This window comes from Sorex fumeus, unplaced genomic scaffold (assembly GCF_029834395.1).
Source record: "Sorex fumeus unplaced genomic scaffold, SorFum_2.1 ptg000041l, whole genome shotgun sequence".
Taxonomy (NCBI): domain Eukaryota; kingdom Metazoa; phylum Chordata; class Mammalia; order Eulipotyphla; family Soricidae; genus Sorex; species Sorex fumeus.
The window spans coordinates 6899783-6924879 of NW_026606098.1; the positions used below are offsets into that span (position 1 = coordinate 6899783).

Here is a 25097-nt window from a genome sequence, read left to right on the forward strand (position 1 = left end):
TGGACTCACTGCCCAGGAGCTGTCTCGCGACCAAGCTGCCCGAGCTCCTTCCTGGCCAGGGCACTGGTTCTCGTTGCTGGTATGGGGGGTGACTTGCTTGGCTGACAGCTGCATGCAGTGTGCCACCAAAATGAACAGAAGGGATCTCGTGCCCATGTGCTCACCACTCCATGCAAGAGACAAGACAGTGACAGCACAGCAGCGAGACACCGTCCTCAGACACATGCACCAGGCACACGGGGCTGAGGCCCAGCGCACGAGCCCCAGGGATGGGACCTTCTGGAGTGAGGCAGCAAGACATGGGCTCTGGGTGACCCACGGGGGCATGCAGCAGGGCTGCAGAGAACATGGCGCCCTGGGAAGACGTCCAAGACGGGCCCCTCACCCAGCACGGATTCATTCTGGCAGAGACTGGGGCAGCTGCTGGCACATCAGGCATGCCGCAGGGGGCTCTGGGAAGGAAGCTGGGGTCGGGGGCAGGAGTGTGTGCATGCCTGTATGTGTGCTGCAGGGTTGTGTGGGCGGCCCGGAGCCTCTAAGTCCTCACTAACTCCAGGGGCCGTGAGCAGAGGGCGCTCACTCAAGACTGTGTGGGGCCAAGTGGGACTCAAGACTAGGGTGGTGGAGTGGGGACAGCCTCAGAAGACAAGACGGGAAGTGAGTGCACAGCTTGACACACCAGCCCAGACACCCCCCACACAAAACTCTCTAGAGAGGGTCACATGAAGATGGCCTCAAGTACTGTGTGATCTTTATTCCATGAAAGTCTTGAACTCAACACAAAGTTTGTCTTTACATAGGGTGGTAATTGTACAAAGAATTAAAAAGTCTCGTAAGCTCTGAATAAAACACTGATTCCTCCCAGCCCCTCCCCCCACCCAACTCAAGGGAAGGAGACAGGCTGCAGAGTGCGGGCAGGCATAGGTGCAAGGCCCCTCCAATCCAGCTGATGGGGCTGCCCCCTCACCCCTGCGGCCAAGTAGGTGCTGCTCCCTGCAGGGGCCCGGGTGGCAGCACAACTCAAGGTTCTCTGCCAAAACGAAGCCCACAGTCAGAGGGGGTTCCTGACAGGGGAACCAGGAGAGACTCAGTGGGCGTGAAGCCCCCAGGTCTGGCCAGGCCAAGTTGCACCGGGACCCACGAGGCACAAGCCCGACTGCGTGACAACTGGAGCTGGAAGCTGAGGACGCGGGGCCCCAACTTCTCCACAGTGTCACTGCAGGCTTGGGGGAGGCCCAGTTAGAGCCCAAGGCCTGGTGGGCCCTTCCTCCTCAAGCCTGCTTCCAGCTCTGGCAGACGGTCAGGCCTTTCTTAAGAAGTACACACAACTACACTTGGAAAAAAACCTCCCTACGACACAGATGCATTTTCTTGGGGGAATTTTCATGCCAGGCAGTTTGTCGCTGGGATGCTGGATTCGTGACCAAAAAAGGACCGACAGCTATGTTTCCAGTCAGCAAACCCGCTGCCCGCTCCGTGCCCGATGACCAGGTCCGCTGCCCTGGGGGCTGGAGACTGGCAGGGCTGCCCTTCCTGGCTGCCCAGGGCTCCCAGAGCTCGCTCTGGCCCGCGAGCCAGGATCCGACCCGTGGGGGCAGGACGCCAAGTCGAAGGGCCAAATCAGCTGGTGTGGAAGCCGCCCTGCCCGGGCAGTCCTTTCTCCAAGGGACTCGAGGAGAGGCCAGAGGAGATGGGAAGGGCCCAGCAGCCACATGGGACCTCAAGGACGAAGGAGGACCGGCCACGCCAGGCCCCAGAGGCGCCTCCAGCCTGGGAAAGCTCCAGACTCCGGAGTCCCAGCGTGAGGGCAGGGCACAGCACCACGTGCACGCGTGTGAGGGGATTGGCATGGCCGTCCCCCTCGGGGGAGGCCACCCACCCGCCCACCCCGACGGCCAGGGCTGCCGCAGCCTTTCCACGGAGCCCGCGCGTGGGGCCAGGCAGCCTTCCCGGAGGCGGGACTAGGCGCGTGCGGCTGGACAGGACTAATCCCCCGGGGACAGGCCCAGGATCTGAGCAATTCCATAACTTGATGGAGTCCTGTCCCTTTCACGGAAGAAAATGGACTTAAGCTAGAGCTTGCTGGGAAGGAATCTGGAACTGAAGACGTTTTATTAAGAGTCCGTGTCCAATGATTAGGCGGGACCTACATAGAGGGAGAGAGAAACCAGTGTGAGAGAGATGGTGTGGAACGCAGCGTTCAGTCACAAGAACAGAAGCAGATCAAGCCAGCCTCCTGCGCCCTGCCCAGGGTGGGCGGGGACAGACCCCTACCAAGAGGAAGGGCTCCACACACGTGCACACCAAGACCCTGTGCTCTGCTGGCCTTCAGGTGCCCAAGTGCACCCTGGCAGCCATACGCATCCTAAAAGACTTCTGACCTCAGAGTGCCTCAGCCCAGAAACCAGCCACGGGGGTCACGACTCCACGACTTCCCCCCTGGGGCTCCTTTAGCACCCTGACTATTCCCAGGACTCTCCGATTACTTGTTGCACAATCTTTCCACTTTCTTCAGAGAGAGAGAGAGAGAGAGAGAGAGAGAGAGAAAGAGAGAGAGAAAGAGAGAGAGAGTGCGCACATGCTTGTGTGTGTGTGTGTGTGTGTGTGTGTGTGTGTAGGAGAGGGCCCCAGCACAGATCCTCACCAGAAAGAAGAACCAGATACACACACAGTTAAGTCAGGGGCGTGCGAGGCCCTTCCCCACCAGGACAGGATGGTGGACCCTCCCCTGAGGGCAGGCGAAAGCCCCTGCAGCTGCTCCCGCCAAGAGCGCGTGTGGGAAAAGCCCGCCCGGCCAGGAAGAAGGTCCCATGGCCCCTGCCTGCACTCCACATTCCTCCCCCGACTGAAGTTGCAGCGCCACGTGCCACAGGCCTGGGAAAGGAAGCTGGAGACAGAAATAGACCGTGTGCTCCTCCCTCCTGGGACCACCGGGATCTGCTGAGGGCCTAGGCTGGGAGTCCAGCCCCATCCGCAGAGGGACGACTGCAGTCAGTTGTGGGCACAGCTCTGTGTGCAGGCATAGGTAGCACCTCTGTGCTCAGCGGGGCTTCTGATGACTTGGCTTGGGGCCCACCTCCCCCATGGCTGGTCAGCTCTGTGCCCAGGAAGCCCGTGTTCTCTGACTGCGAGCGTGGAGTCTGAGGCGCAGAGGGGGCCACACAGAGCCCAGGAAGCCAGAGGTCGCTGCGCGGCAGCTCTAGACTGGCGATCGCGTGGGCCTCTCCGCCAGCGTGGCTGTTCCCAGGACTCTCAGATTACTTGTTGCACAACCCTCCCACTTTTTTTAAAGGGGAAAATGTGAAAAAATAAAGAAAACAATAGGGCCGCAGCACACGGAACTGCAGAAGATGCTGTCAGCCACCAGGGCCGGCCCACGACAGGGGCAGAGGGTGCGAGGACACCGAAGTGGCTGCACTGGGCAAAGCACCCAGTGAGCACCCTGTTTGTCAGAGTAGCCTGCTGGGAACCCGCAGGGGCCCAAGGCTGAGCCAAGGTTGGGCTGGCACCGAGAGAACCCGGTGGCCACTAGGAATGCCAATTGGGCTCAAGAATACAGCCATTCACCCCCACCGGAGGAAGTGAGCTGGCCAGCCCTTCCTGGCCCCCTCTGACTGATACGGGTGGCTCTTCGGGGCTGGCACACCGGGTGGCAGCACCGCCTGAAGGAAGCAGCAGACACGCAGCTGCTGCCGCTCCTCTGCGTGGGACACCACTGAATGTAGGGGCAGCCAAGCTGCCCCTGAGACTGACTGATTGTCACAGGCGGTGGACTGAACGCCAGGCCAGACAGGTCCGTAGCAGAAGACGCTGGGGATCTTTGCTGCCCACTCCCCCAGGCCACCACCCCGCCCTCTGTGGACAGGACAACAGGCCCCAACTTCACGACGGAGTACCCTGCTCTCGGCCTGCCTTCCTCCCCTCCAGCCGGAAGGGGGGCTGGCCCCGGGCAAGGGGGGAGTACGGGGCAGACTGGGGGCACCCGAGCAGGACGGTGTGTCGGGAGGCCTCACGTCCACAACGGGGCCACCTGCCATCCATCTGTGAGGACAGGCAGGACAGCCTCTTGGGTCTCAAGCGGTCTGGACATGACACAGAGTGGGGCCGTGGGCAGGGCTGTGCAACAGGGGGCTCGAGCAATGCCTGACCTGTTTCCGAGTCTTCGCTGTCAGAGGAGCTGGACTCGCTGGTGCTCTCCGACTCCGACGACGAGAAGCCCTTCATCTTGGAGGAGCCTGCCATCACATCCACCTTCTCGGCTACAAGCAGAGCAGCGGGATACAGCGTCAGGCGGAGCCCAGAGACCCCGTGCCCGCCGCCCCCAGCCCCAAGCCGGCCCCCGCACCTGCGGGCTTCCGCTTCTTCCGCAGGCAGGAGGTGACATAGCGCTCAAGCTCACGCAGCGTGGACGGCTTCAGCGTCTCGAAGTCAATCTCGATCTCGTCGGGGTTGGAGTTCTTGAGCGAGGGCTCACGCGACTGGATGATGTGCACCACGCGGCCCAGCTTCTCGCCTGGCAGCTTGTTGATGTCCAGGCTGAGCTGCCGCTTCTCCTCATAGGACATGGGCTTGCACTTGTCCTCCTCCTCAGACTCGTACGTGGGCGGGGGTCTACTCTTGGTGGGCGCCGGCTCCTTCTTGCTACGAAGCGACGTGGGACAGTGTCAGGGCGGCTCTGCGGGCCACAGGCTGCCCCCCTCCCCCACGCGTTGGGACACAGACCTGGCGGGGCCGCCGCCGCTGTTCTTCTTCGTCTTTTTGGGAGGAAGCTCCTTGGCTTTGCTCTTCTTACTCTCCTCCACCTCCTCTTTCTTTTTGTGCTTTTCCTTTTTCTTCTCCTTCTTGTCTTTCTCTTTTTTCTTTGGTTTGTTTTGCTGGGGCTGGGAGAGGGCTGCGAGCTGCTCATGCACGGCCTTGAGCTGTGGGATGAACAGAGCCTGTCGGCTCTGGGGTCTGTGGGCACCCCAGCCCCAGTGTGCCCTCGAGAGAAAGGCCTATTCCCTGTCCCCCAGCCTGCCCAGGGTCACCCCCGTGTCACCTGCTCCTGGAGCTCAGCCAGCCGCTGGGCACGCTCCTCCTCTGAGTCGTCGGTGGAGCTGTCACTGTCTGAGGAGCTGTCGCTACTACTGTCACTGGACGAGGGGGGAGCAGCCACCTTCGTGGGGGGTGGCACCGCCGGGGAGGACACAGCCACCACAGGCTCCTCAGGCTCATCTGGCATCTTGGCAAAGCGCATCTCGAATACGTCCTGTGGGGAAGGCAGGCCCGTGAGGGCTAAAAGTCCAGGCATCTCTTCTGAGAAACCCTCCCAGCCCATGCTTGCCAGGCAGACCCTGCTTCTGGGACACCCACCCCAAGGAGGGCAGGAGACCGAGGTGGCAGAGGATGGCTCAGGCATGCACCCCACCGGGACCCTACAGGGCTCATTCCTGCAGGGAACCGTGCCAGGTGGGACAGCACGAGCAAAGGCACTGCGGGGTATGTGACTAGGAGTACCCAAGTGAGCATGCTGGGGCCCTGCAGGGTGGCACGTGGTTGACCAGGGGGGTTGGAGCCAGTGCTGCTTCAGGGCCGGATCCTGGAAGGCCGGTCAGGGTAGCACGCTGACTGATGTCCCTGCCCCAGGCAGAGGGCAGGTGTCTCTCCCGTCTCGGTCACCCAAAGTGGCGTCTCTGCAGCAAGTCCCCCTCCCAGCAGGGTTCGAAGTACAGGAAGAGGCCCACGAAGGGACCTCAGGGACCAAGGTCTGGGCCACGGTCCGCAGTGCCACTGACCCACACAGGCATGTCTGAGCGCCTCACCCAAGGAGGGAGCTGAGAGAGGCTGATCTTGTTGCAAGGACAGCCCTGCCTCTCCCTTAGGTCTCAAGTGAGTCTACGGAGGGGTGGGCTGGACTGTGTCCCGGCTCCCAGGGTCAGATGCCGAGAGAGAAGGCCGGAAAGGTGACCGAGTTCCCCTGCCATGCATGGTGCCAAGAGCCTCACCACATGGCCCAGGAATGTCTGGACCCTGTCCTCAGGGGACACCTGAAGTGACCACGAGGAGATGAGTCCCATTTTACACCCAGGTGCCCTCGAGGCACTGCCTAGGGAGCTCGACGGAGAGCAGGAAAAGCACCAGCTTTACAGCAAGTGCAAGTGCTGCCATGCAGGAGTCCCTTGGGATAAAAACTTTTCATGGCTTCCTCCACACCTGGGTGTGGTCCAAGTCCAGGAGGAGAAAAGGTAGAAAAGCCTTAAAAGTGGAAGAACGGGTGCTGGAGACACAGTACTGAGGGGAAGGTACCTGGCCTGCAACGGCCAACCCCAGTTCCATCCTTGGTTCCCTGAGCCCCACCAGGAGTGACCCATAAATGTAGTAAGCCCTGAGCACTGCCTGGTGTGGCCCAAAAACCGTAACATTAACATGAAACAGGCAGAAACCTTTTAGAGACAAAACTACAAACATGCCTTCTGCGTTAACTTTTGGAATAACAGCAGCTCAAGACTGCCCAGCTTAGGGCTAGCAGTTAAGGGCTTCAAACTATCAGCCAAAGAGCAGACTCAGTTCAGGCAGAAGTGCAAGGCAGGTGCCTTGGGATACACCGCCACCTGGTGGCCTTGTCTGAGAATTGCAGTAAAATGGAAGTAGTACAAAGGGCAGCTTTGATACAGGATAAAGCCTCCCAAGGACAACAAAGGCTGAGAACCAGGGGGGAAAAAAAAACAGTAGAAATGAAGACCTTTGGGGGTGCAGATAATATAGCAGGATTGATCTCCAGCTTTCCATATGGGCCCCTCAACCCAGGCAGGCATTAATTCCTGAGCACAGCTATGTGGCCCCCAAAGAGGGAGAACATTCAGGTGCTAGGTACAGAAATAGGTCCCACTCACCCTCCACCCCCACCCCCACCCCCAGCCCCAACCCAGGCGGGCGAGGAGAGGAAGAGTACCCAGTGGCGAAGGGGACAAGCAGGGTGTGCAGACAGGATCTGAGCCCCAGGACACCAGGGTCGTCCCAATAACACACCCTTTAGAACTGTCACCTCCTTCAGTTCACAACCTTCTGACCCCCAAAGCAAGAGCAACTGAGAGAAGTTTGGAATTTATATTTATATATGCGATTTGTACCAATTAAAAAAATAAAGCAGATGAAAGTACTAAACATTGACTTTATTAGCCATTTTAAATGCAGGTTTGTTTTTGGGGGTGTTGAAGATGGAGCCCAGGTCGTACATGTGTAAGCCATGTCCTCAGCCAGAGAAATGACACCCCAGCCCCCCGACTTAGAAACTGAAGACTGAAGATGTGGCACTTGGCTCAGCGGTCAAGCAGGTGTGGCAGGTGGAGGTCCTGAGTCCCGCCCTGGCACCGCATGTGTGCATCGATGCGCAATGACAGCATAAAGCTGAACGTGACCAAGACTGGCTGCGTGGGCTCAGTGCCTCTGCTCAGCCCAACCCGCCAGGAGGCAGGCTGCAGGGGGGCGTGTCCAAAGGCAAGCCAGGCCTTTGTGGCTCTGGTTCATGAAATAGAAGTGCTACTTCAGATACCGACCAGGTCCATGTGGCTGCTGGGAAGTGTTCCTGCTTACTTCCGACAGGCCCACTAGAGACGATATGGGGACACTCCAGCCAAGGGAGGCTTTAGGTGGGTGGCCTCAACAATGCCAACCAGCCTGTCTGGCTGCTAACAAGTCATCCCTGGGTCCACTTATCCACAGCACCGTTCCCCAAGCGGGCAACACTATCCCTCCAGCCCCCCCCCCCCCCCCCCCAGAGTCTGGAAAGGTGAGAAGAGGGCAGGAAGTAGCTTCGCTGGCAACTGGGAGTTGTTTGCTCACTTAAAGGTTTCTTTCGAGGAGAATCCTAAGCCATTTTTTCCCTTTTTCTTTCTGAAAATAGGGTAAAGACCAAGTAAGTGGGGAACTTCAGACCACAGAGAGGGGTGGTGGGTCCAGAAGCTGCCCTGCCCGCCACAGGGTGGACACCTGCCCCCAGAACCTCACCTGAAGCTTTCGGGCCATGGCCACCACCTCATGGTCAGGAGGGTTATATTTGTAGCAGTTGGAGAACATCAATCGGACGTCAGCACCAAATTCCTGAGCGTCACGGTACTCGCGGGCTTCCAGCTTTGACTGCAGAGACAGGTCAGGTCTTGGTGAGAAGCTGTTTGCCAGTGTCCACCTGGGATCCTCCACCAGGGGTGTATGCGGGTGTGGATGCAGCATCTGCACGGCTCGGAAGACTTCCCTACACTCCGCCATGGAGGCAAAGTCTCCCCAGGTGTTCCAAGGGAACCACTCTGCCCCGGGATGCAGAGGTACTGGAGCGCCCCACTGAAGAATCCGCCTCCCCCCTCCACTCACCTTGATAGTGCTCATGTCCATGGGGTGCTTGATGATGTCGCAGTAGTCATGCAGGCCCAGGGCCTCCACGTCCACGGGCTTGTAGAAGGGCCAGGCGTAGGCCGCGTGCTTCTTGGCGAACATCTCCTTGAGGATGCCGCTGCAGCATCGAAGCTGCTCCGACACTTTGGTGCTCCTGTCCGGCGCTGCCGGGTGCTGCTGTGAGTCGGGCACGTCCTTCTTGGGGGCTTTCACTGGCCGGCTGCTCTCCCGCCGGGGGCCCAGCTTGGTGGCCTTGGGCTCAGGGGGCAGCAGGGGTGCCTCAAGAATGGGGTCAATGGTGGTGGGGGTGGTGGTGTCCGCTTTCCTCTTCACGCCTTTCTTTGTCTGGGAAGAGCAGAGAGCAGCAGGAAGGTGAGGGAACTGCCTCACGGGAGGTGGGGGGAACAGCCTGTCCCACCCACATCCCTGAGCGCTGGGATGGGCCTGCCCGGGCTGCTCACCTTCACGGGCTGCGGGGTGGCCGCAATGATGGGTGGATGGCTCTGCACTGGCTGGGGGGTGGGAGCAGGTGCGGGAGGTGGCTGTGGGGGCGCTGGTGGGGGCGTCTGCAAGGGCTGGGGCGGCACCACCGTCATGACAGGTGTTTGGACGATGAGGTCTGGGGTGACGGAGGGGAAGGGGTGAGGTGTGGGCTGCACAGGTGGAGGGTTCTGCTGAGGGGCCTGGGTCTGCGGCGGTGTCGATGCCTGTGTCGTGTTCGGTACCGTCGACACGCCGGGCTTTGCTGTCCCTATCACAAAAGGGACAGGAGGTTACAGGCAGTCTGCCACGCCCCCCCAGCCCCGCCCAGCTGGGGGCCAGAGCCCCACGCACGCCTGGGTCTCAGCCTGGACTTGTGGAGGGGCGCTCACTGCAGCCCTGCCTAATGCCTCAGCTCTGCCAGCCCCCCTGCAGCCCTGTACCACCCCCAGCTCAGTGGAGTGCGGTGGGTGTGGGGAACCCAAGGAGCGGGGCTGGACCCAGGCCACTGCGTACACCAACTGCACAATAACGACTGGCAGCTGGAGCTGAGGGCTCACTGGCTTTCCAATGTTCCTTCCCAGGGGCTGTCTTTGGGCTTCCCTTGGAACAGGGGACGGAGAAGCCACCCCAGCCATGCGCAAAGGCAGGGCTTGTGGTGGTCGGGACGCAGTGCAGAGGCCTGAGGGGAACCCTGAGACTAGCTCTCCCGCAGAGGACTGAAGCTGGCCGGCCTCCTTTACTACCAAGAGTCCCGGCATCTGAGCCGCGCGAGAAGAGGTGCAGAGGCAGCTGTCGGGGCTCTCCTGACACATGCTGGACGGCCTCGGGGTCTGTGTGTATGTGGAGTTAGTATGTCAAAGCAGATGGGGGTGGGGAGGGAAAGGCAGTCAAGATACTCTGAGGTGGAGGAAGGTGTCAGTTTGATCCCCAGTGCCATACAGTATCCCTGAGCATCCCTAAGTGGAGCCCCCAATGTGACCCCTAGCAGAGCAGGGCCAGGGAAATACGGGGAGGGGTAGAGCTCAGGACTCGCATGCAGCAGCTGTGCCCTTAAAGGGCCCTAGCAAGTCCCAGATTTCTGGTGGCCTAGATCCCCCCACAGGGCTGCGTTCTTCCTGCTCATGCCAGAGAGAGGCAGTGCCCAAGCTACTCTGGGGAGTGCAGACACTGCATCCAGCCAATTAGCCAAGCCGCTGTCCCCACCCCTACAGCCCCATCTCCCTGGCCAGGCCAGGGCACTTCTAAGCTAGGGGCACTTTACCTGCTTCTTTCCTCCCGCGCCCGCGTCCTTTCGCCTGCACTATCATGATCTCCGTTTCTTCTGTGGGCAATTCATTGATTTTTTGCAAGAAGAGCTTTTCCAGAGCTTCTGCCATTAAGACTATGTCATCTCCAGGCTGAAGAAGAGACACAGATGTAAGGGTTGCGAAGTCCCCAACTTCTAGGAAGGCTTCTCGTTCCCGCTGCCCCGCCCCCAAGCAGGAGACCGCATCCAATAGAGGGCCAGTGCACTGCCAGGGCCCAAGGGTGCCTGCAGGGCCTTCCCTTGCCACAGTTCAGTGCCACAGGGAAAGCACGAATTGCACCGGGGAAAGTTTCTTCCAACAAGGACACCAGAAGTGCTTGGACAAGGCCCAACTCGGTGCCCCGCTTCTGTCCCAGCTGCCCTCTGACCCCTTGCTCCCTGGCACAGTTCCCAGCACTGTCGAGCTCTATAGTGGAGTTGCGCTGAATCACAGGTGTGCTCTGATCTGGCTTCATGAAGCTCTGCAGGTCTACGTGGGAGGGAAACTCACGGCCACAGGCCACCCACTGTGTGGCAGCACACAGGCCCTGCCTCCACACCTCTGCACTTGGCTGGCTGCTCCCAACTGTGCGCACATCCATGCGGACTGACCTTCCAATACCCCTCCCTCGACCCCCCACCGTCTCCTCACAGGCTCTCACCTTGTTATAGATATAACAATTCGTAAACATCGTGTTGAAGTCCTGGATACATTCCTGAGCGTTCCAGTAATAGTTGTTTTCCAAGCGCTTCTTTATTGTTCCCATATCCATTGGCTGCTTGATAATTTTGTAGTAATCCTGCACACAGAGTGAGCACAGGCCCAGTCAGCGTGGCCACCAGCAGCCCTTCTGGATGGACGGCCTGCAGCTGGTACCCATACAGGCCACTGGCCAAGGCCAAACCAGAAGCATCAAGGGTAACCCAAGGTCAAGCAGGTAAGGGAAGGCACCTATAGGCCGGGTGGCTACGCAGGGAGAGAGGGGAGAGCGTGCTGAGTGCCCACCTGCAAACTGTCTGTCTTCTCCAACAATCCAACACATCTTCCCTGTCCTCAGGGTCACGCGTGCTCCTCCCTCCCAGCAAGCTGCCCATAGGCAGCTCTGGCCCAGTGGGACCACCCGAGTGGGCGGTGCTCACTGCTCCCTCCCACGCGACATATAAGAGGCCCGCAGAACGGAAAATCCCAGAGCCTACACACAGACGGCCCAGAGCACCTTAGCACTGGCCCCCAGCACCGGAGCCTCCTGGGTCCACTGCTTCTTGCATCACCTAAACTCCTCAGTATCTACATGGAGCTAAAGTACCAGGCTGACTGCCCAGCAAAGGGTCTCGATGCAGGGTCCAATCAACCCATTCCCTTATTTCCTCCCCAGGCCCCCAGTCTGTGAGAGCCAGCCAGGAGGCAGATGCCAACAGTGAACGCTTCCGTCTGACCCTGCAGCGGCTCCTTTCTCTGCTGCACAGGACAGGGCAACGGGCAGCTGGGTTTCCCGGAAGGGGTGAGGGCATGCATATGAGACCTAGCCTGAGGTCCCAGGGGTGGGTGAATCTTGCCAATTGGGAGCTCAGAGGGGAGGCTCTGTGCTGCCCTGACACCCACAAGGAACAGGCACATGCCACCAGTTTGCACACTTGCCCATGCCCAGACGCCCGGACCGGTAGACGGTGAGGGGGCCCTGCCAGACTGTCTCTCGCCCAGCTCTGAGATGCCCGCTGGATCCTGTGGCTCAAGGGACACACAGGTGAGAGTGACAGAAGGGACAGGAGCGGAAAACTGTGTGCAGAGAGGCAGCAGAGGGTCCGGGTCAGATGCAGGCAGGCGGTGAAAGCAGCAGCGGGAAACAGAACCCCTTTTTTCTCAGTGGCTCCAAACCTGGCTCAGAGAGGAAGGGGGTCCCTGAGGACAGGCCCCACTTCCTGCTCACAGCACAGCTCTGCTCCTGGCTCGCCCACCTCCACCTGAGTGACAGTGCCCGCCTTCTTCCTGCCAGAGCTGTCCCCAAGAGGCACAAGAACTGCCTCGGGTCGGAGGACATATCGCTCAGCAGGGAGCAGCGGCTCCCCTGGCCGGCTCCCATCCCTTTCCCCTCGCAACCCTCCCTGCCTGTCCCCTTAGCAAACGTTTTCTTTGACAGACCAACCCTCCTCCACACGCTGACCGGTGCACTGTTCCCTCAAAGCCACGTATCCTGAAACAATGGCTCCGAGTCCTCACCTTCTCATGCCCACCGTCGGCAATCTGGTCTCTACGCCTGCGTCACGTCTTCCTAAGGTCACCATTGCCCTCCTGAAGGCCAACAGGAGGGTCAGGGAGGGATCCTGTTCCCTGCAGCCTCCGGTGCCTCTGCTGTGGAGAGCAGGGCACCCTCCCTGCTCTGCACCTTGGGCCTCCCCCCGGCCCAGGGCTACAAAAGCCGCCGCTCCCCTGGAGTGCGCCCCAGTCTCTTCTCCCACTCATGGCACTGGCTCTGGACTGCACCCTAGCCCAGGCAGCCGGTGGGCACGGAGCCTGCTGCCAGGAGCACAGGCTGTCCGGTCACAGCACCTAACTCCAGCTCAGGTGGGGTGTGACCCCTGGCAGACAGCAGAGAGCAGCCGTGAGGCGCTGAAGGCAGGCTATGACGACAGTGCTGGTCTGTTGGCTCCCAGGGGCCCAGAGATAAGGTCGAGTCTGCAGACCCATGCGCTAGGGAAGTGGGAGAAGGAGCAGGAGAGAGAGAAGCAGGAGAGAGCAGTGGTCACGGTAGGCAGGCAGACAGCCCCCGCCCTGGAGAGGGCCCCTGCCCTGTCCAGCCAGTGCCAGGAGGAGAGTAGGCCCGGAAAGGTACTGGCCACTAGTGCCAGTCTTCTGCGTCCACATCACCGAAAGCTCTTCCACACTTTCACCCTGTTCGGCCTCTGTAGGTGGTCCTTTCCCAGGACCTCTCCGAGAAGCCCCTCAGCACATCCTCGCTTTTCTCCTGTTCCCACGTGCCATCACTGGAGGTCTGCAGCTCCCACCCCCAGTGGCCCCCCGAGAGCCACTCACAGGGAGGTTCAGCTTGACGGCGTCCACAGGCTGCTGGAAAGGCCACGCAAACTGGTGTCTCCATAGCGTCTTGAGCACCACGCGGAGCAGGTACTGGAGCTGGTTGGTCTGCCTCTTGGGCTTGTTGGGGTTGGAGGTTTCTGGGGGCGGGGGGTTGGTGCTGGCGGCGTTGGCTGGCTGGGGCTGGGCCTGGGCTTGCGTCGTGGACATCTGGGTAGTCTCTAGTCCATCCCCCATCACGGGCAGATTTCTCAATCTCGTCCCAGGGCCGCTCTCCGCAGACATGCTACCGATCCCATCACATTCTTCACCAGGACTCTGCAGCAGGAGAGAGAAGAAGCCATCAGAGACCAGGCAGCAGACAGGGTCACTACCAGGCATAGGCCAGGCTCTTCCCTGCAGAGCAGGCATGGAGGAGAGCCCAGGGTCAGGGAGCATTCACTGGAGGCGCACGGGTCAAAACTAGCCACGCTTGTACAACACCCAACAGAGAGCTCGCTTGCACAGCTCCCACACCATTTCCGGGACAATGAATAATGCCAAGTTTCCTCATTAACGCTTCCACAAGGAAAAAGCTGGTAACATACAGTGAATCACACCCATTTCACTAACCGGCTTTCGTAGCTGGTTATAGGAGTAGAGGGCAGAAGGAAGGGCCTTGCCCTGCCCCGTGACCACCCCTGTGAGAGGGCATTTGTTCTTCTTGTCAAACTATCCTCTGGAAACACCAGCCCTGCTCTTCTGTGCAGAAGTGAGTCGAGAGGAAGCATAGGTGCATAGGTGTGTGCCGACCATTTATACACATTCTTTCTGCGAACAGTGGTTCTGACAATTTCTGCTGGCAAGTGCTCTGTCCCTAACTCTCTGACAGGCAGGAGGCATGTGTGAGGTAGAGATCTGTTTATGAACACGAGGCTGGAGACCCAGCAGCTGCCTCAGGCTTGGTCTGCAGGGGCCTCTGTGGCTGACCTGAGTCACAGATGAACACATGTGGCACATAGCATCATCTGGCTGACACTGCAAGGCCTTAGAACCAAGAGAATGGGAAGGAATGCCTGATCCTGAAGAGGCATCCCAAAAGGAGGGCCTGCTGGCCTGGGGTACTGCCTTCAGAGCTCCCAAGCCTGCAGCAGAAGAGATCTCAGTCTACCTGAGGAACCATCTGCCGAAATGCTGGTTGACCCGGCTTGCAAGGAAGTTGCTGACCATTCATATCATGGGCCGGGCCCATGTCCGTGGGGAGCTGTGGAGCTTATTCTTCTCACACACATTTACACATACTGAGCCCTGCCAGGGGCCCCGTCACCTCGGACAGTCCTGAAGCCGGACTGGAAGCAGGCAAGCAAATGGAGGCGCCCTGTTCCTGCTAGGGAAGCAGACATGGCCAGGACACTGTCCCCACGTGGGCTGACACCAGAGTCAATGGGCATCCCGGATAGACTCTTTTTGAGTTTGAGGTGTTCCTCTGGTGGGTGCACAGCAGAAACAAGACTTTGCTGTGGTGTGGAAAATCTGAGGTGAGGAGCACTGGGGCCTGGCAGCCGCTCACCTTTCTAGAGTGCTGCCGCATCTGGGTGCCCACACAGCTCAGACAGGCACTGAGCACAGAGAGTGCCACAGGGCAGGTCGCAAGAGGACAGCTGACTGCAGGGGCTGGGGCTCAAGCAGAGCAGAGGTCCTGCCTGGGTTAAGACAGCAGGCTTTATCCCTAAAATCGCAGAAGAGAAATGCAGACGCAAAATTACAGATGCCACCAGGTAAAGGTATGCAAGCGAGGGGCACCACAGTCCCACCACGGGGCAGGGGGAATGAAGACTGTTTTACACTGCACTCCATCCAGCCAAGACTAACATGAATTAGACAAGAAACAACAGCTGAGCCTGGTGCCATCTGCCCCATCACAAGACCCGCCATTAGTGAACCTGCCAGTCCAAGAGGCTGAGCTCTGAGCAGGTTCTCCAAGCAGTTGTGACTTCACCAAATTCACAAAGCAGAAGTTGGAAAATTTTAGCAGGAACACAATATCAAGTAATATCACATCATACTGCCTGCCGGGGACCTCAAAGTTAAAAGCCACTTTCTCTTCTAGGGCCCCTTTTAAAATGATTACTCCCACTCCCTCACCAGCATCCACCTGACTAGTGTCCACCCCCCCTCCAGCATTTTCTATCCATGTCTCTAAAACATCAGGTGCTGTATGTGTGGTACTGATAGCAACAGGATGGGGAATCTACATGGATTTCAATATACTGACAGAGGTCCACTTTCCTCGCCCAGCAGCAAGAAAGACAAGGTGCCAGGAAGCAGGGAACTACTGCCTGAGAAGCCAAGGGCTGGGGGAAAGGTAGGCCAGCAGCTGCCAAGTTCAGCTTAGCATCCTCAGGTCTCACACAAGCGTCTGCTCTGGGGAGAGCAACCCTGACAGAAGCAAAGGGAGAGAGAACGACCACCCCACACCCAACGCTCCGAAGAGGAGACTGCGCCTGTGAGCTAGCTCCCTCCAGCCCCAGGGTGCAGGGCCATCAGCTGTCCAGAAAGGGAGACGACAGGAAGCGGCACTGGGTCTGTCTTGCCAGAGACGACAGGGCCACCCCACGGCTTGGCTCTTCCTCTTCCTGGAGCGGCAGCACCAGCATAAACAAGTGAGGTCATAAATCTTTCTCACTGTGCCCGTCACCCCAAACAGCATTTCCACAGAACCTGCCACACTGTACTGTGCACTCCACACCGACAGCCTACTTCAATCCAACGTAACTTTCACCCCAAACTGAGCTGTCTTTACAGTTTAAAACACCCACCATTTAAACACGTTAACGTCGGACAACAGTCCGTGCTTCCCGCCAGCTGGGACTTCAGTCATGATCCTGGCTTAGAAAACCAGGAGCTGGGGTCCAGTATGAAATTTTGGGTACAACAACCACCTCCTTGGGATCAGAATGATGGTACAAATGGGAGGAGCTTGCCCCGCACACGGCCAACCAGGGTTCGAACCCTACCCCCTACCACACCATAAAATCTCTGGAGCACCACCAGGACTTAACCCTGAGTACAACCACCAAAACATCCCAGAAAAACAAAATAAAAAAACTACAACAAAAAAATCCACTTGAAATATGTATTACAGTAACTGTACAATTTTATTGCCACTCAGTTTGAGTTGTAAGTAAATGTACTAATGAAAGCAGCCAGAATTTTTCTGTTGTTGTGAGCCATACCTGCAGTGCTCCAGGTTTAATTCTAGTGGGGTTTAGGGGACCCACACAGGATACCGGGGACGGAACCCAGGGTGGCCACGTGCAAGGCAAATACCCTACCAGCTGTACTATTGCTCCAACCCCCAACTGTGGCAATTAAAGTAATTTTTTAAATGCCTGTCCATCAGACTATAGATAATATTGATATGAAAATTAGACAATTCCTCTGATGAGGAAAAAATGAGAACAGTAACACTCTCATCCTATTCCAAGGTGGATTTTTCAATGCATCTGATTTCGAGGGAGGCAAACCATTAGAAAATGAATCTTTTTTTTTTTTGCTTTTGGTACACACCCTGCAGTGCTAAGGGATTACTCCGAGCAGTGCTCAGGAGGACTATATGGGATGCCAGGGCTGGAGCCCAGTTTGCCCCCAAGATAAACGCTCTACACATTGTGCTCTGCCCCCCTAAATAGTGAATCTTATGTACCACAGAGAAAGAATGCTTTACATTTGATTTAGGAGATGATTATAATAAAGAATGACAGTAAATAAGAGGAAGAGGTAGTGAGTGACATGTATTTGCAAAAAGATGTTATTGATCAAGACCAGTGACAAAAAGCCTTCCACTGCGATGTGCAAAGCAAGGATATTTTTGCATCTAACAGTAGAAGACATCAACAGATCCTTACATCCGTTTACAAAGGGAGAAATGAGAACTTCTTACAGGTATGCTGCTTATTCTGGGTGTAATGCAAGAATATCATCAGTCCAAAAAGGAAATGTGTATGAACATATATATAAAACATGCCATGAAATATAATCATTTTTGTCTAATTAGGTATTTCCATTTTTCCAACACCACAGCAAGGACTGCTAAACAACATACAAAGAAAGCATCACAGAAGCAGATGTTGATCAAATTTCAAAATGTTGCTGAAACAGATGAAATATCATTAAGAGATGAAAGCATGGTTCCATGGAGAGGGTGTCCTGGATTTTGCCTATACATCCGAGAAAAGAGGTTAAGTATACGAAATAAGATGATGTAAATTATGCTGGCCTGGAGTCTACCCTGATACTTGTACTGTGAAAAGGGATGCTGACATCAAATTAAAAGGAAACATACGATAATTACTCACAAAAAAAACCCCAAAATTGTTAAGTAGCATAGAAAAGTTGTGATACAAACACAGGACTTCATGTATAAATGCATGGCACACGTATCAAAGAAAGGGTAATAAATTGATGTTTTAAAATGTAAAGAATTATTGATCAATTCCTGATCCATGGCTACCAGAGAACAAATACCTCAAGAGTTGCCCCATCTCCTCAATTCAGTCAATTTGCAAGACAATAAAAAAATCAAAATATAGGCGGTCACAAACCCTTATCTGAGAGAAAATGTAGGCTGTTGCCCTGATGCCAGAGACAGTATAGTCACAGGGAAAGCCCTTTCCTTGCAAATGCCACAGACCCAGGATTGATCCCCAGCAACACACACATTCGAGAGAGCACTGGAGTGATCTCTGAGAGACTGAGACTAAATAGGTTGGGACCAGAAGCTCAGTACAGCAAGCAGGGAACTTGCTCTGTATGCAGCTGACCCAAGTTCAATCTCCAGCACCCCCGAAGTCTGCGAGTCCAGCCAAGTGTGATCCTTGAACCCAGAGCTAAGCCCTGTGCACTAACAGGTGTGGCCCCCCCCCCAAAAGAAAGCTTAAAGGCATTTTTGCCACCTTTGCAAGGGCCAGTAACACTGTAAAGATTTTTTTAATGGCATAAAAGGGGCTTCAGAGATAGAAAAGCAGGTAGAGTGCTTGCCTTAAACACTGTCGACCCAGGTTTGATCTCGGGCATTCCATATGAACCCCCCTTCATCCCCCTACCAGCTTGCCAGGAGTAATCAACCCCCTCAGCATCATTAGGTTTGGTCCCCAAACCAAAAGAAGCATTAAAAATAATCACTTATACAGATGACTGGTTAAAGAAACTTTGGTACATCTACACAATGGAGTACTATGTAGTTGTTAGAAAAGATGAAATCATGAAATTTACATACAAGTGGCACTACATGGAAAGTATCATGTAAAGCTAAATGAGTCAGAGAGGGATAGACATAGAAAGACTGCATTCATCTGGGGAACATAAGGTAAGGTAAAGGCCCTCCCGTTGATCGTCGATTTGCTCGAGCGGGCCCAGTAACGTCTCCATTGGAGACTTTGTTGTTACTGTGTCTGGCATATCCAATACTCTCGGTAGCTTACCGGGCTCTCCGAGAGGGGCGGAGGAATCGAACTCGGGCCAGCCATATTGGCCGCTTGTAAGGCGAACGCCCTACCGCTGTGCTATCGCTCCAGCCCCTGGGGAACATAAGGTAACAAAATAGGAGACTAACACCCAAGAGTGGCCAAGATTAGTACAAGGAGGTTTATTCCATGGCTTGGAGGTCAGCCACACATGCTAGGAGAAAAGGGAGCTCAGATAGAGAAGGAAGCACCAAATAGAGGGTGTTGGGTGGATCCTCCCAGGATGGGAGAAGCATGCTGAAAGCAGACTATAGACCAAACATGACTGCCACTCAATGCCTTTTTTGCAAACCACAACACCCAAAAGGAGAGAGAGAGAGAGAGAGAGAGAGAGAGAGAGAGAGAGAATCAAAGGGAATGCCCTGCCACAGAGGCAGGGTGGGATGGGGGGGTGGGAGGAATACTGGGACCCGTGGTGGTGGAAAATGAGCACTGGTGGAGGGATGGGTATTTGATCATTGTATAATTGAAATCCAAGCACAAAAATTTGTAAGTCTACAACAGTACCTCATGGTGTTTCACTAATAAAAATTTAAAAAATAATCACTTATGACAAAAATGGCCTCTTAATAAACACCACACCTCCTAATGACCACCAGGTGATATGCAAACACTCCAAAAAAAGAAAAGAGCCAAAGAACAAAATTTAGTTCCCTGGTCACAGCAGGCACATTGGTGGCCATGAGCGGCCTGAGTTTAGTGCTGATTTAACCAACAAGATGGAGGTTTGGGGCCGGAGCGCTGTACAGCGGGGAGGGCATTTGCCTTGCATGTGGCCGGCCTGGGTTCGATCCCCGGCACCCCATACGGTCCCCCGAGCACTGCCAGGAATAATCCCTGAGCATCACTAGGTTGTGACCCAAAAAGCAAAAACATGGAGAAGGTTCCTTCACTAGTTAGCCCCATACCCACAGATCCACGCCGCTGGAACAGACTATGTTCATTCAAAGGTGACATCTACACAGGCCCTGCAGAGTTTGATCACATGATCTGAAAAGGAACGAGACTTCAGTACAGGGGCACACCTGCAAGGCAGCCGATTTTCTGGGAAACAATGGTGACTCGTCTACAGAATGCTCTATTCACTTCAGAGAAACAACACAATCTTTTTATTATCCTCTATTTCCATACAGGATGTTTAAGAGGCCACAGCCAGTGATGCCAGTGCCGTGTGTGTGTGATGGATCCCAGTTAATCCCCAGGCATACGGTTTCCTGAACCCTGAGCATCCCTGCATGAGACTCCAAAATGAAACAACAAAAAGACACCTTCCCCTGCAGAAAAAAGCATAGAAACAAGCATGTGCTCCTGAGACATATGTCACCTCCCCAGGTTCCCCCCCCCCCCCATGCTATTTTCAAAGGGAGCCTAGTGCAGCAAGTTCGGTTGTTTTTTGGATCACACTAGTGATGCTCCTGGCTCCGTACTCGGGGGACCCTGTGGGATGTCAGGGATGGAACCCGGTCAGCCGTGTGCAGGGCTAGCGCCCTGGTCCACAGCAAGCTTGCTTCTATTGGAATGCCAGCATCACCAACTGCCCACCTTTGATGCCGGCCTGCCCCTGTCTGTGTCTGCCCTCATGGCAGGCTCCTGTCACTCAGCAGGGTGGCCTCAGAGTCATCCATACTGGCAGCCTGGCTCCCAAAGTTGTTCCCTCATGAGGATCTGGCACAAGAGAACTTCACCTGGGCAGAAGCTGGTAACCTGCGTCCAGGGGCAGAGTGCCCCGAGGAAAGGATCTTCAGTCCCCACAGGAGGCAGAGACCACCAACCTTCCAGATAGAGCCGGGCAGGTCAGAGGGCAAGGTCGAGGCACATGCCATGGAATCACTGAGACAACGTAAAAGAGGAGATAGTAGAAAAGTCATCCCAAGGAGATGAGATCTGCTCAACACAGAAGTGTTTACTTAGAGATGAGGGTGTCACGTCAGATGGTGCTCAGGGGATCGGATGCGCCAGGGATTGAACCTGGGCATCTTGTGTGCAAGGCAAATAAGTGCCTCACCCCTGAACTCTGTCTCTCTGGCCTGTCACAAGGTGTTCAAAAAGAACCTGACAGTGGGAAGGGCACCTGCCTAGCACGTGTCTGACCTGGGTTCGATTCCCGGCACTGGGGAGGTAACTGAAGCGGTGGAGCATGTGTGCAGCTTGGTGTTTCATCCCAGATCAGCACCTTAGGACATGGTCCCTATACTGAAAAAAAGGCAAAAGCATCTTAAGCTGAAGGACCAAGGTAAATTCTAGTTCAAAGAAAATTTAAAGGGGGGGGGGGGGGGGGAAGATATAGCACACCGGATACAGCACTGCTTTACACATGGCAGACCTGGGTTCAACCCCAGCATCCCATGGTCCCCTCAGCACTGCCAGAAGTGACTCCTGAATGCTGAGCCAGGAGTAAAAACCCTAAATGGCCTTACTCCTGTCCCCAAACAAAACAAAATTTAATTTCCAAGTGGCAAAGAATGTACAGCAGGGAAGGTGCTTGAACAGAGCAAACCTGGATTTGATTCCTAGCATCCTATATGATGCCCCAAGCCTCCCCAGGGTTAGTTCCTGTGTCAGCCCTAGCATCATCTGGTGTGGCCCAGGACAGAAAAAAAACAAAAACAAAAAAACCCCCCCAATAATCAAGAAAATATTTCCCAAGAAAGCTCCAGGCTCCTCACAACCATGAGGGGGTTGGGGGACACGCCCACTCGGGAGAGCAGGGCTGCGGTTACCCTGAGGGCACCTTGGCCACTCACCATCTGCTGCTGCTCAGGCCAAGTGGCCACGTTAGGGTGCCCGGCAGATGGAGGGCAGAGCTCTGCACACACAGAGAAGGGCATGAACGAGCTCTTTCACCCACCAAGAGCGAAGGGAAACGCTATGAAACAGCACCATCTGCTGAGGGGAGAGAAAGGTCAAAGGAACAAGCGCCAGAGTCCTGTGAGGGGTGTTCCGGTGCGGTGCAGAGAGGCTTGGCCTTCTGCAGTCCTCCGCCACAGGGCCCTCAGTACTATGGCTGGACACATCTGGCTGAGCGGCAGAGGGAGGACCAGAGGTTGAAACCATGGCCTCACACTTCCAAAGACAGCTGCTAAAGTTCAGCCACCCCAGAGCCAGATGTCTCCGTGTCTCTACAACACAACACTCTCGCAGAGAGCAGACAATCAGGGTGATCACATCCATCACGATAAAGAGCAAAAAGACCTTCCCGGTCCACTGAGGTGGTATCTGCTCTTTCCAGAAAATACCACCTCATAGAAATCATCTGGTCTCTGGACTAAGTCACTCCTGCAAGTGTTCAAAGGGCCAGAGAGAAAGAGAGAGGCAGAGATAGAGAGACAGAGAGAGACAGAGAGAAGAGAGACAGAGAGAGGGACAGAGAGGGAGAGAGAAGAGATGGAGAAAGGGGGGGAGAGGGAGAAAGGGAGGAGAGAAAGAGAAGAGAGAGGGAAAGAGAGAGGGGGAGAGAGGAGACAGAAGGAGAGAGGAGGGAGAGAAAGAGGGAGCGAGAGGAGAGGTGCAGGAACTTGGGGCCCTGGGGAGGCTGGGGTTCACCCCCTGCTACCAAAGGGAACAGTCTGTGCACACTGCTGGGAGTGACTCCGAACTCCTAACCTCCTCAGAGAAGCCAGCAGACTCACTAACCCCACCTCATGAGTTACCCACCCGGCCAAACACCCCATGACATCTGGAAAGGCCACTAAACCGAGTGCACAGACTTCAGTTCTCAGCACTGCTTAGCACAGGGTAGGAGGCCTCAGTTCAGCCTCCCCCACCCACCCCCACTCCAGCACACAACTGGGAGCGTTCCTTGAGCACTGATGTGATGTGCGTGGCCCCCACATCAAATCAAACAAAACCCAACGTGCAAAAAATACAGTGTTAATTTCTGATAGTCTGGATGTGTCTTCACTAATCCTGTAAACATGTCAGAGCATTAAAATAGACTTTCCCTTGAAGTTCACCGGTTGCCATAGAAATGGCATCAAAATGCATTCCCTGTTCAGAAGGCACTGTGGCTGCAACAAGGCCCTAGTGACTCCAGAACACACGGGCGCCACCTCCTCGAGTGAGCAAGGACCAGGAAATAACCTCCAAGGAAAGAATGTCCTCTGCTGGCTCGGGCATGAGCACCTTCCCGCGGGGCTGTCCCCTTCCTTCAGACACAACCTCCTTTCCCCCCAGCTGACCCAAGTGGCAGAAGTACAGGAGACCGAGGTTCCTCACATGCAGCCGGTGGGTCTGCCTTGCTAACTCGGGGGTTACCCATGCTGGCATGTACGCGTTCAAACAGACTTCACTGGCATGGGTGTGTGGAGATGATGCTAAACTGAGAAAGAAACTGAAAAGCGATGTGGGTTCAGAGGGGCCAAGCATGGGAGCCAAGGTGAGAAGGTTCACCTGTCATTTGAGGGATACTGGTTTAGGTGGAAAGTGAATTTCTGACCCAGTCATGCAATAGAATACAGCAGGCTCTTGTCACCCAGCACCACGCACCTGACCCCGTGGGCTCCTGAGGACAGATGGCAGGGGCTCGCGGGCAGGCTTTTCTCAGTCCTTTTCACTCTGCTGCTTGTTCTCAAGTCATCCCCCCCACCTCATGCCTCAAGGAACATGCTAGCACCAGTCAGCCATTCTTTGTCCTGGGGGCTTGTGGGCCCCCTTCCCACTCCTGACAGCATCGCTCAGGGGAGAACTACAGGAGACACAGTGCCTGTCACACGTCATCTGCAGGGCACCTTGCTGGTGGTGACGTAAGGAGCCCTCCGCAGCCATGCAGTGTGAGCTGTGATTCAGCTGCCCAAAGCCTGAGTGTTCAAAGACCAGGCCCCAGTTCTGCCCACCCTCCATTCCAAGATGCACAGGTCTGATGGCCCATGGTAACAGTACTCCTGTCACATAACACCCAGAGGTGACCCCTGCTCAGGCAGCAGACTCAGAAGACCTGACCCCATCCCAAGATCTCTCCAAGCTGCCAGAATCACTGGCCCCGGACAATAGAGAAAGAAGCTGGCCTAATAGGGCGTGTAAGCAAGAGCAGACACCCCAAAGCCAAGCGCGTGGGCTTTCAGTTCCAGGACACGTGACCTGGACCCCAGGAGGAAGGGAAGAGCTCTGTGCGCACCCCTGGGCTCACCCAACTGGAGGGTTCAGAGCTCCCTCTGGGCTGCTGCAACAGCTATCAGCAGCGGTGCCAACAGCTCCAGTGGCCAATGGAAGCACCACTCAGAGACCAGTGACAAATGGACAGAAAAACCCAGGACTAGCTAAACTGCAGAAGCCAACAGAAAATTTGCAGCTTAAGGGACCAGAGCAAGAGTACGGTGGGTAGGGCGTTTGTTTGCCTTGCATGCAGCCAACCCGGGTCCGATCCCCAGTACTCCATATGGTCCCCCGAGCTCACCAGGAGTAGTTTCTTAGTGCAGAACCAGGAATAAGCCCCAAGCACTGGGTGTGTCCACTGGGGTGAGGGGTGGGGGACAGATAAAAGCAAACGCAAGGAGCTGGAGAGTGCCAGTGAGGTGCGGCCGATGTGGCCTCAATCCCTAGCACCACAGATCAACTAACCAAACAGAAAAACAAAAACGCAAACTCCACTCAGTGCAGTTGTTTGGAGGGTTCCTGATGGCCAAGGGGAGTGGCACAAAGCCCTGCACTGGCCAACAAGGCAGGCTTATCTCCAGCCCCAGGAGCCCAAGTAGGAGCAGGAAGCCACAGCTGGAGATCTGATAGCAGGCAGGAGGAGAGAGCTCTGTATTTCAAAAAGACACAGCAGACAACAGGCAGGCCAAGGCAGAGGATAGCCTTAGGTGACCCTAGGGGCCCCATTCCTCACTCGGTGGAATGTATGCAATGTAGCACTGACCACTAATCAGGCGCTATTCAGCACTCACACCATGACCACCAGCACGATGCTGCCCTGGAGTTTCCTTACCAACTCTTCTCATCACCAAATGGTCTCCCAGGTGGCCATCATGACCCCAATGTCAAGGTCTATGTGTCCCACATACATGTTCGTAGTCAAACATGTTAGCCCTTTGGTTACAACAGGTCAGAGTAACACTTCCTTTGGCTGAATATTCCACAATACGGATACACTACACCAGGTGTACCTACTCCCATCAGCGAACACTTGGGCTGTCTTCACCTTTTGATCAGTGTGACTACTGCAGTACTCGGGGAAGGTGAGCTTGTTCGTACCCTGAGAAGATGGATCATCTCCAATCAACAAAAACAGCTTTAGCAACTGCAGACAGTCAGGACACAATACCCCTGGTCCAAACTTAGTCACAGACACAGCCTAAGCCTGCACTGGCTGCAGACTAGTAAGCAGTGTTCGGATAGAAAGGGGCCACAGGAAGCAGGGCAGGGAAATGAGAGCACAGCCCATGACTTGCCCAATGCCGTCCCCTCACAAGACAACGGCAGGTTGCTGGGT

General features: G+C 55.7%; 1 protein-coding gene across 6 annotated transcripts in view; it reads right to left on the minus strand.

Annotated features, from left to right (window-relative positions):
• Positions 1–25097, minus strand: part of BRD4 (bromodomain containing 4) — a 45992-nt gene that overhangs the window by 5314 nt on the left and 15581 nt on the right. For 3 of the 6 annotated variants that reach the window (XM_056119837.1, XM_056119836.1, XM_056119838.1), the window contains exons 2-11: positions 13167–13484; positions 10798–10935; positions 10112–10247; positions 8829–9118; positions 8347–8712; positions 7987–8115; positions 5039–5248; positions 4723–4919; positions 4346–4641; positions 4149–4259 (exon numbers count right to left, since the gene is read on the minus strand). In XM_056119837.1, the coding sequence (XP_055975812.1) occupies positions 4149–4259; positions 4346–4641; positions 4723–4919; positions 5039–5248; positions 7987–8115; positions 8347–8712; positions 8829–9118; positions 10112–10247; positions 10798–10935; positions 13167–13451 (2158 nt within the window). In that variant the 5' untranslated portion in view covers positions 13452–13484. Of the gene's footprint in view, positions 1–734; positions 2147–4148; positions 4260–4345; positions 4642–4722; positions 4920–5038; positions 5249–7986; positions 8116–8346; positions 8713–8828; positions 9119–10111; positions 10248–10797; positions 10936–13166; positions 13485–14715; positions 14765–25097 lie in introns of those variants that run through there. The other 3 variants (XM_056119839.1, XM_056119835.1, XM_056119840.1) reach the window with 2 other exon arrangements.